Genomic DNA, 13,809 nt, shown 5'->3' with positions numbered 1-13,809 from the left:
CTTCCGACTAGTCAGCAACGAAGTGTGTGGTCTATAGTTGTCCTGGTGGAGCACTACACCCTTCCTTCTGGCCAATTCTGGACGCTTCTGGTCGATCGCTTGTCCAAGCGATCCAGTTGTTCGCAGTAGATGGAAGAGTTTAGCGTCTGGCCTCATAGTGGATGATTTCCTTGCAATTCCACCAAACACACAACAAAACCTTCCTGGCCGTCAATACCGGCTTGGCCACTGTTTGGGACGATACACGGGCCTGCGACCATTACCGTTTTCGCTTGATATTGTCGTATGTGATCCACTTTTCCTCATCAATAATAATATTGACCAAAATCTGATGTTTTACATATATTCACTCAAACTGTTTTGAAGCTTCTACGAAATTTAGCCTTGATCTCTTGATTTCAAATTAAATGTGTTACAAGTTTGAATGAAAATTAAAAGGAAATATCGTGCTACAAAATTTACTCCGTCTACTGGCGTATAGCATCTTATTTATTTATATTTTCCAACTTCTGCAATTTTAACTTTTCGAATACCTTATCCTCAAAATGAATGTTTGCTACGCTTTATTTATAGCTTGGATTTTTGTTTATTTGTTTGTGCTTCAAGATAATTGCATTCAGTTATGACTCATGAGCATATAAGTAAAGAAAACTTCAGAGGAACGTTGGACATAAACGTATCCATATACAAATATCTCATGATATTTTAATGAAATTTCAGTGTTGTCTGCTTACATACATACAAGTTTATTAAATATGGACATTATGTAAGGTAGTCCAATTTGTTTTTGGCAAAATAAATTATTTTTAATTAATTTGACTAACTTGATGAGTTTACTTATGTGACAGTTAGTTAAGTGAGAAGCTAAAATTGTCATGTTTTTGAAAGTTTCGGAGAAAAATTAAAATGATTTAAAAGAGAGAGAGAGAGTGTTAAGGAGGAAGGAAAAAAGGAGGAATAGTAAATAAAGTAAGTAAAGTATAAAAATTGGTTTTAAGATTCTAATGAATAAATTCCAGAAATAAATAAAAAAAATTTCAGAGTATTACACTGAAAAGTAAAAAAAAAAATTAAAAAATGGTAACCCTTTTTCTAAAAATTCTAAAAATATTTAATGCTGTAAGACTTATTCAATTTGATTTCTTGTATATATTAGCAATAAGTTTTATTTTATTATTTTTATTGAATTCAAAATTTTAATCAAGTGGCAACACTTCCAAAAAAAAATATTTTATACTGTAATTTTTCGTAAACAACGTCGGTTTATAATGTTTTCATATCTAAAAATTTTTCTTTAAATATTTTATTTGATTTTCAAACAGGTGGCAACATTTCTTTTAAAGAATCCGCATAATACAAGTTTAAATCCGCAAATATTTCCTTTAAAAATATTTCAACACTTTACAGAATATACTTGGAAGCTTTTTATTGAATTGAAACCAATTCTCAAATGATAATTTCTTCAAAGGCATTAAATAAGACAAGTTCATCCACACACACACATATAGAGATGTTCTAAAGTGGAGCATTTCTTTAAATATATGCTTAAATATGTCTGCATAAAGGTCGACAGATACATATAAACACAAAGCAAATCATATATACCCTGTAGATAGACCTGCATACGTCGGTGATAAGCTTTGTCATAAAAAAGGAAACACACGAATAACTGTTGAATTTTTATGGTGTGTTCCTTTATCGTTCTTCTGTTTGCAATAAAAATACACGTCCTTATATAATCGTATATATATGTACTATATGTTTTATAACCGTAAACATGCTCGCACTTTAACATACCAGTCCATGCCAATGAATGAGCATGCAAACGCCTGCACAAACCGATTTGACAGACACATAATGCTACTCTTACTCTCAGTTATATATATGTACATATATGAATGATACATAGGTTGTTGTTGTTGTTGTTATTGTTTTATTTTCATTTTATGTATCATTTTATTTGTTTTGTTTATTTCCGGAAAAAGCGTTTTTTCACAAGTGGGCGTTTAGGAAACACTTCGTTTGTACATTGAACCCGAAAATACTCGTATAAAGGGGGTTTTGATTGGGCTATTCGCATGCTTTTTTATAACTACAAATATTAGATAAATACTGTAATATACTTTGCGAAGTACAACCAGATCGGAACAGGGATTCGAAGTGCATTGAAACTATATGTGTGGTGAACATCAACATCCGGAATTTCGCTTTGAATCCATGAACTGGAATCTTGATCCATTAAATTATCTGTAATTTGAGTTCGAAGAGCGTAGAATTGCAAGATTAGCTAATAAATTATGAATGTGTACTTTATTCCGATAGGCTTCCTCATGAGTTTTCGATTAGAATTCATTCATTCATTCACGTTTTATTTCTCCAAAACTCTCACAAATATCACTGAAGAAATTTTTTTCATCCTAATCATAATCGAAATATTCCACTTGAGGAACCCTTTATGTCCTTATATTAAACAAATGTCGGTTGACCAAATGTTCATTTAAAGTTCTTTAACATTTGCTGATTTAAAGTAAGTGGGAGTGGGAGTGAGTATAAAAAATTAAAGCGAATTTGGTGGTGTTGTTGATATTTATGTATAATGTCTAATATACAGTCTTGAATAAAAATCGCATTCTCATTCATTTTCTTTCCATTCACAGACCACAGATCTTTTATACCTTCCTTAATAATTAAATTTAGAAAAATTAAAGTCTAAAACAGGGCATTCATTCATATCTATTTATGTAAGATGACAAAAACAAAGGAAATCATGGACGAATCAATTTGAAATCTTTAATATAGATAATTCATAGACCAATATTATATTCATTAATTGCTATTCGTTTCTGTCAATATTCTTCTTTTTTTTCTCTGATGCACTTTTTTTTTCATGCCATCTATTTCAATCAAGGCCTCCCTATTCCCGATTCAAGAACATAAGGTTATTAATGAACAATTTCTTTTTTATTTTTCTTGCATTTTTATTTAATTGTTTTTTAACAGAAAATATCTTCGATATCACAATCAATACTGGCTTTCATAAGTTACTCTATCTTACTTACTAACTAACGAATGTCTGTATAAGATAATGTCTTTTATAGTGTGAACTACTTAATATAAATTCCTTATGTGGATATTTGCTGCGAAGTCGGAAACTCGACTTGTTGTTGGTGGAACATTAGTTTCTGGTATACGTCCTCATAGTGCTGCTGAGCCTGTTGTTGTTGCAGTATAAACAATTGTTGCTGCAATAGTTGCGTTTGTTGGAGATGATACTGATACCAAGCATGCTGCTCATGTAGCGCCTGCACTAATTGAGTCTGATGGACTCCTTGTACCTCGTGGGGCGTGGGGAAGTAAACCGCATTTGGAGCCTGAGGATGTGGTACACCATTTATCAATGCTCCGATCGCACTTCCATTTCCCACATTGGCAGTACGAACTGCTGGTAATTCAGAACTCAACGCCCAATAGTTTCCACGTCCAGGGTCGTCCAAAGCTCTTGGCACCTTAAGGAAGCATGAATTCGTGCTTAGCGTCTGCCTTATTTGGTTCTGCCAGCCTTGCTCATCCTTCCTGTAATAGGGGAAATTCTCACTAATCCAACTTTGTATTGCATTCAACGTCAATTTGCCTTCAGGACTGCTTCGTATCGCCATTGTCACCAACGCACTGTACGTCAAGTTCGGTCGACCTCCATGATTCTCTTCATTCGACGACATGGATGTATTGGGCGATAAAGACCCATCGGATGGTGGTGGTGTCAGCGCTGGATTGGTACCATCAGGACCTGCCAACAAATTTCTGATGGAGAAGTTGAAATCCAGATGTTGGGCCATTGTGGATTATTATTTGGAATGTGATGAATATACGAAGTAAAGAAGAATTTCTAGTGATATTCTGTGCGGATGTCTAAAAATGACTGATGACTTTCGCTTTGAACGATTTCGTATTTATATGCTAAGAGTCCGGCTCTGCTCCAAAGAGTTTGATGATGTCAAACTAACGTCGAATGCCTTGTCCAAAAATCAAGGTCAGGAAAAAGGATTATAGCTGACATAAACGATATAAAATAAGTCAAAAAGTCTATTGTCCTTAAGTCAAGTATGGCGAGAACAATGGAATTTTAAACAATAGAAAATAGAAGCTCTGAGATAAGTCACAAATTACACCGGAAAAAGGTCATCACAAGGTCTGCAGATGTGGCAGGTAACAGAGTGACACTTGACACGCTAAGAATAGAGGATCAAACTAGCTTTTAACACTTTTAAATTATCCACAAAAAATTTCATTGGCAAGACGAAATATAGGTTAGAATTTATATTTCAATGACTTTATATTTTGAGATGATATAAGATTATTAATGAAGAAAATTATTGATTCATAATTTCACTTTCTTACACTAATTTCTTACTGTATTTGAAATACTTGTTCATTGCATTACTTTAAAATATACTCAAAAGCCAGCAATTACAGCGGCAAAAAGTCAACACCGAATAACAATGTGATCAAGGTCACTACGCGATTGTCTTTTGACTAGCGCTACAGAGGCAAAGAATCTATTGTTTTCTAAGCCTCTAACTTTTTCATTGGTCAAGCGATGCAAGCAGGTATGAAACTGACACCAGTATTACATAATGAAAGTTAAGCTTACCGAAGCAGCTCAAGAGCTCAGGTAGTCGATAGATGCTTACCACATCTGCATGTTCCATATAATCCTTTTCGTGGAAATCACTTTACTTTTCAAAGCGTTGCTTTCATTACCTATGTATTGTTTAAAAACTGATCTCATTTTTTCGTTAATTTTATTCTACAGTTCTTTTAACAAAAGAACCTAAACGACAGTAGACATTTCTTAGGAACGTCATTTCTATCTACTGTCCTTGGTTGGTTTAAATTCAACAACGCCATATTGCTGATAAAATTACTGGTTTACCGGATTATAACCTTTGGTTCAGCCTTGATTTTATAATTTGGTTTTGATATTAACTTGACTTTGAAACAAAAAACTCAATAGCTCTCAGCCAAAATACATCGAATATTGAGTCACAGTGACTCCCTAACTTCGATCATATAAATACCCAAGATTCGAAAGGATTTTTCAGTAAACAGCATTTACATCTCATACAGCACACTGAAAAACAAGCTCACTTCTTCTGCACAAACATCTTCAAGGATCATACTTCGCTTCAAGTTCATAGTTCATCTACTTGTAAAATAAAATGTCACCAATATTCGAGTCGAACTTTTCCATACGCACCATACTCTCAAACAGAGAAGACAGTAAGGAACTACCCTCACCGAATCAAATCGACATAAGACCCAACTACACCTACTCCGCGTTGGTGACGATGGCCATACGAAGCAGCCCGGAGCAGAAACTAACATTGAGTAGCATCCAACAGTGGATCATGGACAATTTTCCGTACTATCGAAAAGATCAACGCGGCTGGCAATGCCAGATTCGTCATACGCTCACTACAAATTCCTGTTTCATGAAGATACCACGTCCACCAAGCGATCCGGGACGCGGAAATTACTGGACCGTGAACCCAGAAGTTGAGTCTATCAAGAAGAGTGCGTCACCTGGACAAGCGCAAGTCGTCACAAACGCATTTGAATCGAAATATAACGTTAATCAAGCAATGGCACAGGGAGTACCACATCCACAAATGCCAACGGCTAGATATTTTCCAACTCCACAAGAAATTGAGCTGTTGCAACAACAATTGGTCACTCTACAACAACAGCAATATCAGCAACAGTGTGAAGAGATCTATAGGAAGATAACTTTCCATCAACAACAGTGCGCTTTTTTGTCTGCCACACATTACCCCATGTCTGAACCGAATTCGTGAGATGTACTAGTAGTTAAGCAAAATATTGTAGATCAATTCAATCTGTAAGTGATTCATACGTCACTATTTATATTATAAAATTTTGCATTAATCAATAAATTATTATTTGATGAAATGGAAGTGGTGCTCGTTTCAATGAAGATGATCGTGCCTAAAAGGGGTTCCTAATTTTTTTTTTTGGTTGGACCTGATAATTAAGATTAATACATTTTATTCCGTGAGAGTTATTCATGAGCTTTCGTTGAGAATTAATTAATTTTAATGCCGGCAAGTAGACCTCGAGATATCATTTCTCCAAAATTCTCACAAGTATCGTTTAAGAATTCAATCAATTTAAAAATCGAAATATTCCTCTTAAGTAACCCTTCATGGTTAAGGGTTACTGAATTTAGGTAGGTTAACCAAATGTTTATTTAAAGTATATGAGGTGTATGGGGCCAGAGGAAGTATTGACCTGATTTTGCAAAATTTTCTGCACGGAGGCGATCCGTTAAAAGACAAATCTCCCTTGAAGTTCTTCAGGATATCGCAGAGAGTTACCGATATTTGCGGTAAAAAATTGGTCACTAGCACTGAGGTCCTCATGTTCGATATGAGTGGTCTTGAAAAGTTTTAGTCGGACTTTTGTGATTTTTGGAGAAACGATATCACACTAGAAATGCAGTATTTGTGCAAAGTTTTGTTCCGATTTCTTCACTGGTGCTTAATTTATAAATTTACTAGCTGGCCCAGCGCAGAAGTTTCTTCCGCCTTAGAGGCAATAAATGAGGAGATTTTTGGTTTTATTGTGTTTATTATTAACTTTCAAGGTTTGGCGTTTTCATTTGTTAAGGGGTTATATACGGTTAGGATTTTCAAAAAATATTTTATTTTGCCTTTTCTTAATATATATATATCTGAGTATACACACACAAAATTTCAAGTCGATCCTACGAACATTTTCGAAGACACATTAGTGCAGGCGAGCCGACGACATGTAAAGTGCTCTCAAAACTTTAAACTCGTTTTTCTCGAAACGGTGTTTCCAAAGTCGCAAAATTTCTCAGAAACGGCTGAAACGATCGGTCTGAAATTTTTACACAAGCTTCTTAACTATATTTCTTTTAGTAATTAATCGAAGGATTTCCCCATCCGATGAAAATTTCTTATTTTTATAAACAATTAAAGACCCGAATTTTGGTCGAAAATCGAAACTATTGCTTTGAGTAGCCGCCATTTTGTCAAACATTTTTTTGGCTAATTCCTTCAATCAATCACTAGATTATTTATTATATTAATGAAATTTATTTGGTTTTTGCATTTTAGATGATCCAGTCCAGAGATATCGTGCTCACCGCAAGAGGCCTCTTTTTGCGAACCTCTGCAAAATTGGCAATATCAACGTTCACGATAGTTATTTTTGGCAATAAAAAATATGTGAATATAGATTAAGGTAGTCATAATATACCTGCCAAGTTTCAAATCAATAAACCAAATAGTTTGCTTAGAAAAATTTATTAAAAAATGCCTTTTTTCGACATCCCAACTGTATATAATCCGTTAATATTTATAGCGAATGCAAGACGACTCGGAAATTTAAGTCGTTTAAACTCAAACGTCAGATTGGTAGGTCCCATGCAAGTCTATGCGCCATTGTGCATTCGTTCCATATGATTTTCGACATTTTGAAGATGTTAACTGTTTTAGTCTTGAATGAGCCGTACGCAATCCTTTGCCCAATGTGCCCACAATGTTGGATCTTTCACGAACACTGGCTAAAACTAATGGCATTAGGAATGTGTTTTCAGTTCTACCTGGAACATCCAGAAAATATAAACCACCATCAAAGATGACATGCTACGAAACTTTTTGTTCGGAGAGAGCTCTGTCAAAATCCACATTTTTATAACATTGGACAATGATGCCACTACCGAAAAAATTAGATTGGCCATTTTAGAAATCACTTTTGGGAATTTTACATTTTAGACATTATTTTTAAATGCTCCTTTCTCCAGTAGGCCTATATCATTTATATACTACCTTAGATATACTTATATGTATGTATGTATGTGATTGGCGTTGCAACCGTTTAGCCGGTTATAGCCGAATCGACGATAGTGCGCCACCTGTCTCTCTCCTTCGCAGTTCGGCGCCAGTTGGAGATCCCAAGTGTAACCAGGTCGCTCTCCACCTGGTCCCTCCAACGGAGTGGAGGCCTTCCCCTTCCTCGGCTTCCTCCGGCGGGTACTGCATCGAACACTTTCAGGGCTGGAGTGTTTTCGTCCATTCGGACAACATGACCTAGCCAGCGTAGCCGCTGTCTTTTTATTCGCTGAACTATGTCAATGTCGTCGTATAACTCGTACAGCTCATCGTTCCATCGTCTGCGGTATTCGCCGTTGCCAATGTTCTGAGGACCATAAATCTTGCGCAAAATTTTCCTCTCGAAAACTCCTAGTGTCGTCTCATCTGATGTTGACATCGTCCAAGCTTCTGCACCGTAAAGCAGAACGGGAATGATAAGCGACTTGTAGAGCTTGATTTTGGTTCGTCGAGAGAGGACTTTACTGTTCCATTGCCTACTCAGTCCAAAGTAGCACCTGTTGGCAAGAGTTATTCTGCGCTGGATTTCGAGGCTGACATTGTTCGTGTTGTTGATGCTGGTTCCCAGGTATACGAAATTATCTACGACCTCGAAGTTATGACTGTCAACAGTGACGTGGGAGCCAAGACGCGAATGCGCCGACTGTTTGTTTGATGACAGGAGATATTTCGTCTTGTCCTCATTCACCTTCAGACCCATTCGCTTCGCCTCCTTATCCATGCGGGAAAAAGCAGAACAAACGGCGCGGTTGTTGCTTCCGATGATATCAATATCATCGGCGTACGCCAGGAGCTGTACACTCTTGTAGAAGATTGTACCTTCTCGGTTTAGCTCTGCAGCTCTTATAATTTTTTCCAGCATCAGGTTAAAGAAGTCGCACGATAGTGAGTCACCTTGTCTGAAACCTCGTTTGGTATCGAACGGCTCGGAGAGGTCCTTCCCAATCATGACGGAGCTTTTGGTGTTGCTCAACGTCAATTTACACAGCCGTATTAGTTTTGCGGGGATACCAAATTCAGACATCGCGGCGTAAAGGCAACTCCTTTTCGTGCTGTCGAAAGCAGCTTTAAAATCGACAAAAAGGTGGTGTGTGTCGATCCTCTTTTCTCGAAGATATACTTATATACTAAGTATAAATAAGTAAGAAGATAAAAACGTGATTTTTTATACATTCATGCAACAAAATATATTAATTTATTAACATAAAATATATATTAAATACAAATATATGTGATTTATAACAAAGAATAGCAAAATAGTAGTTTCATAAAATTTAATATTATCAGTGCATTTCCTAACGGTATTACTTATGGCATCCCACCTTTTCTGACATGAGCTGTCAAAAATTTCTTCAACTCGCATTGCGAGGTCGGTTTGAGGAAAAATAAGAGGGTTTCGTATCATGTAATCTTTGCTACCATTTTCTTCATCAATTAGTGTATGACACACTTATTTTTGTTGATGATTCAACAGGGGTACAATAATTTGTACTACTAAATTTAATTTTTGGTGATGACTGAAAATTTTTTCGTTTTGCTATCAGCATTTTTTCGTTTTCATTTTTATGAGAATGTTTTTATATGGAATGTTTGTTGCGTTCTTTTTTTCACAGTTTACTCACGTCATGGTAATGTAATAAAAAGTATTCTGTCCCCGGTCTTAAGCTACCACCAAACCAAATTTAAGTCAAAACGGTTCAGCCGTCCTTCAGTTATGAATGGAGTAACGAACACGACTTTCTTTTATATAATATATATTGTATATTATAAAGATTTTTGTTATATGGAAAGTACAGTGGTTGTTAAGCAGAACTACTATACAATCTTCACCATACATTTTTGTTATCGCTTTCATAAATTTCTATTCGCGTTTCAAGAACAAAAGTTTAATAATGAAAACTTTTTTATTTTTCTTATATTTTTATTTAATCATTTTTTTTTAACAGAAATTATTTTCGATATCACAATCAATACTGGCTTTAATAAGTCACTCTATCTTACTAACTAAATTTCTTATGTTATCACTGATCCAATTTTGTATTGCATTCAACGTCAGTTTGCCTTCAGGACTGCTTCGTATCGCCATTGCCACCAACGCACTATAAGTCAAGTTCGGGCGACTTCCATTATTATTTTCGTACGACGACATGGAGGTATTGGGCGATAAAGACCCATCGGATGGTGGTGGTGTCAGCGCTGGATTGGTACCATCAGGACCTGCCAACAAATTTCGGATGGAGAAGCTTGAATCCAGATGTTGGGCCATTGTGGATTATTATTTGGAATGTGATGAATATACGAAGTAAAGAAGAGTTTCTAGTGATATTCTGTGCGGATGTCTAAAAATGACTGATGACTTTCGCTGTGAACGTTTTCGTATTTATATGCTAAACGTCACGTCTCTGCTCCAAAGAGTTTGATGATGTCAAACTAACGTCGAATCCGTTGTCAAAAAATCAAGGTCAGGAAAAAAGTTTATAGCATTCGAAAGTGATATAGAAGTTAGAAAGTCTATTGTTCTTAAGTCAATTATGGCGAGAACAATGGAGTTTTAAACAATAAAACATAGAAGCTCTGAGATAAGCCACACATCATTCCGGAAAAAGGTCATCTCAGGTAGAAAAATGACGCGTAGCAATATCAGATGTTCTGCAGATGTGGCAGGTAAGAGAGTGACTCTGGCTTGAACATAGGGGAAATTCGCGTTAAGCTGAGAGTGTAATAGAGGATCAAACTATAATAGCTTTAAAGACTTAATTTTTCACAAAAAATGCCAAAGACATAAAACGAAATATAGGTTAAAATTCATATTTCAATGACTTTATATTTTGAGATGATATAAGATTATTTTCCAAGAGAATTATTGATGCATATTTTCCCTTTCTTACCTTGAAGAACATTTTATACGGCCTCAAACTAATTTCTTGGAACACTTCTGTAGCTTGCTCTCTTTAGATGCATCGAACATAATTATCTCCAAGCGACTAGAAGTCATGATATGGCTTCACAATCTCCATAAGATGTTTTGAAACAAAGAAAAGCTGTACTTGCCACAAAGGTCGGTTTTAAAGTCCATTATCCTGCTTGAAAGCCGATAAGCATCGCTGTAACTTCGATTTATTTAACAAACGATGCTAAGTCACGAAATAAAGATCATGAAAGAGAACAACTGTTCTCAAAGCTATCAATTACAGCGGAAAGAAGTCAACGCAGGAAAATAATGTGATCAAGGTCAGCGGAGAATCTATTGTTCTTTAAGCCTCTAACTTTTTTAATGGTCAAGCGATGTTAGCAGGTATGAAACTGACACAACTGTTACATAATGAAAGTTAAGCCTACCGAAGCAGATCAAGAGCTCAGGTAGTCGATAGATGCTTACCACATGTGCATGTTCCATATAATCCCTTTCGTGGAAAGCATTTTACTTTTCAAAGCGTTGCTTTCATTACTTATTGTTGTTGTATTGTTTAATTGTATTGTTTAAAAACTGATCTCATTTTTTCGTTAATTTTTTCTTTAGTTATTTTAACAAAAGAACCTAAGGGACAGTAGACATTTCTTAGGAATTTCAGTTCCATCTCCTGTCCTTGGTTGGTTTAAATTCTACATCGCTGTATTGCTGATATAATTACTGGTGTACCAGATTATAACCCTTGGTTTAACCTTGATTTTATAATTTGGTTTTGATGTTAACTTGACTTTAAAACAAAAAACTCAATAACTCTCAGCCAAAATAAGACGAATATTGAGTCACAGTGACTCCCTGACTTCGATGATATAAATACCAAGGATTCGAAAGGATTCGTCAGCAGACAGCATTTGCATCTCATACAACACACTGAGAAACAAGCTCACTTCTTCAGCACAAACATCTTCATAATCTATCCCTCGAAACAAGTCTATAGTTCATCTTCTTCAGAAAAATGTCACCAATATTCGAGTCGAACTTTTCCATACGCAGCATACTCACGAACGGTGAAGACAACAAGCCAATCGACATAAGACCGAATTACACCTACTCCGCGTTGGTGACGATGGCCATACGAAGCAGCCCGGAGCAGAAACTAACATTGAGTAGCATCCAACAGTGGATCATGGACAATTTTCCGTACTATCGAAAAGATCAACGAGGCTGGCAGTGCCAGATTCGTCATACGCTCACAACAAATTCCTGTTTCATGAAGATACCACGTCCTCCAAACGATCCCGGACGCGGAAATTATTGGGCCGTGAACCCAGAAGTTGAGTCCATCAAAAAGAGTGCGTCAACTGGACAAGCACAAGTCGACACAAACGCATTTGAATCCAAATATAACGTCAATCAAGCAATGACACAGGGAGTGCCACATCCACAAATGCCAACGGCTAGATATTTTCCAACTCCACAAGAAATTGAGCGGACGCAACAAATGATGATGGAACATGCGCTGCTAGAACAGCACGCATGGTTCTTGCATCACCAGCAACAAACGAAACTGTTGCAACAACAATTGGTCACTCTACAACAACAGCAATATCAGCAACAGTGTGAGGAGATCTATAGGAAGATGAGATTCCATCAACAACAGTGCGCTTTCTTGACTGCCACACAGTATCCCATGTCGGAGCCGAATTCGTGTGATTTACTAGAAGTTAAGCAAGAGATTGTAGATCAATTCAATCTGTAAGTGATTCATACGTCACTATTTATATTATAAATTTTGCATTAATAAATAAATTATTATTTGAAGAATTCAAAGTGGTGCTCGTTTCAATGAAGATAATAATGTCTTGAATTGTAAAATTATTTAGTCTTTGTTGTACCCGATTAGAATTAGAGATAAGGTTATGAATATTAATAGCAAAAGAAATGAAAATTGTATTCTAATGCATGGAGAAAATACAAACGTTCATCTCTTCCTCCAAACGAGTTCTATAAAGTCTGACAAAAAGCATTACAAACAACAAACATATTATACTAGCGTAAGGCCAAGTAGAAATAATCTTAAGCATACGTACACTTTCAGCCAGCTGATACTTCCCAAGCTTCTGGCTAAATTTAGCTCTGAGCCCAAAAAATAAGAAAGACATATCTATAAATATGTGTGTGTATAAACTTTTGTAGGTGGCACTGTGTATCTGAGTGTCTAAAATAAGTGTGTTGAGCTTTCTTCTTCTTCTTGATATCACTTCCTGCAGTAACTGCACACACGTGAGCCGTCGACCTTTTGCACAGTTTTATATTTATTACATCATGAATGGTTATAAATGCGCATGTTGAATAGATTGAAGTATAAATATTTAATTGGTGATTTGCGGATACGCAACAGCGTATATTTGGCGCTGTCTTCGTGAATGTGCAGGAAGCAGTCAAAAGCATTCAAGAGGGCTGCTTCAAAGCCGCACGGCATTGATAAGGGAGAACGGAAGTTATTTTGTGTGTTGTTTTTGTTTTTATATTTACTACGCTTATTGGCGTGTTTTGTAGGAATTGTAAATGTATGTATATGGTACATTCAAACATATTTGTTTAAGAGCTCATCTGGTATTTCTGCGATTATTCTGTTTTCAAAATGGTGTCCTTTCACAACCAGTTCGAGTTCGCGAAATCAAATGATAATGGATTTATATACATACATCTATTTATAGAAATATGTATCAGTTGTTACACGAAAATGTTAAGAATATCGAGAGCATATATGAACTGTTTAATGCAAGTGACCTGTGACCTTTAATAGTGATTTTGTTCGAGTATTTTTACGACGATTTAATTGCAAATTATTGGTATTAGAATGGCTACTAAGTACCTTTAGGTAAAAATTATCTGAATCGAACACTCTTTTGTCTGTCGCTAATGATAACAACACAAATTTTCCGTACCTTACCATAAAAT

At 35.9% G+C, this 13,809-nt stretch overlaps 3 protein-coding genes across 3 annotated transcripts; 2 read left to right on the top strand and 1 right to left on the bottom strand.

Moving 5' to 3' along the window:
• Positions 1 to 3,122: 3,122 nt before the first annotated feature.
• On the bottom strand, positions 3,123 to 3,836 carry LOC105211159 (forkhead box protein I3-like). Its single transcript, XM_011182492.1, has one exon. The coding sequence runs from the start codon at positions 3,834 to 3,836 to the stop codon at positions 3,123 to 3,125; it is 714 nt and encodes a 237-aa protein (XP_011180794.1).
• Positions 3,837 to 5,219: 1,383 nt separating this feature from the next.
• LOC128921762 (forkhead box protein I1-like) lies at positions 5,220 to 5,855 on the top strand. Its single transcript, XM_054229926.1, has one exon. The coding sequence runs from the start codon at positions 5,220 to 5,222 to the stop codon at positions 5,853 to 5,855; it is 636 nt and encodes a 211-aa protein (XP_054085901.1).
• A 6,005-nt stretch (positions 5,856 to 11,860) lies between these two features.
• Positions 11,861 to 12,604, top strand: LOC105220472 (forkhead box protein I3-like). The gene has a single exon (XM_011196906.2). The coding sequence runs from the start codon at positions 11,861 to 11,863 to the stop codon at positions 12,602 to 12,604; it is 744 nt and encodes a 247-aa protein (XP_011195208.2).
• Positions 12,605 to 13,809: the final 1,205 nt, after the last annotated feature.

The sequence above is a fragment of the Zeugodacus cucurbitae genome, chromosome 4 (genome assembly GCF_028554725.1).
Source record: "Zeugodacus cucurbitae isolate PBARC_wt_2022May chromosome 4, idZeuCucr1.2, whole genome shotgun sequence".
NCBI classification, from domain to species: domain Eukaryota; kingdom Metazoa; phylum Arthropoda; class Insecta; order Diptera; family Tephritidae; genus Zeugodacus; species Zeugodacus cucurbitae.
The sequence above is the reverse complement of the archived record's forward strand: the minus strand, read 5'-3'. Positions and strand labels throughout refer to the sequence as shown.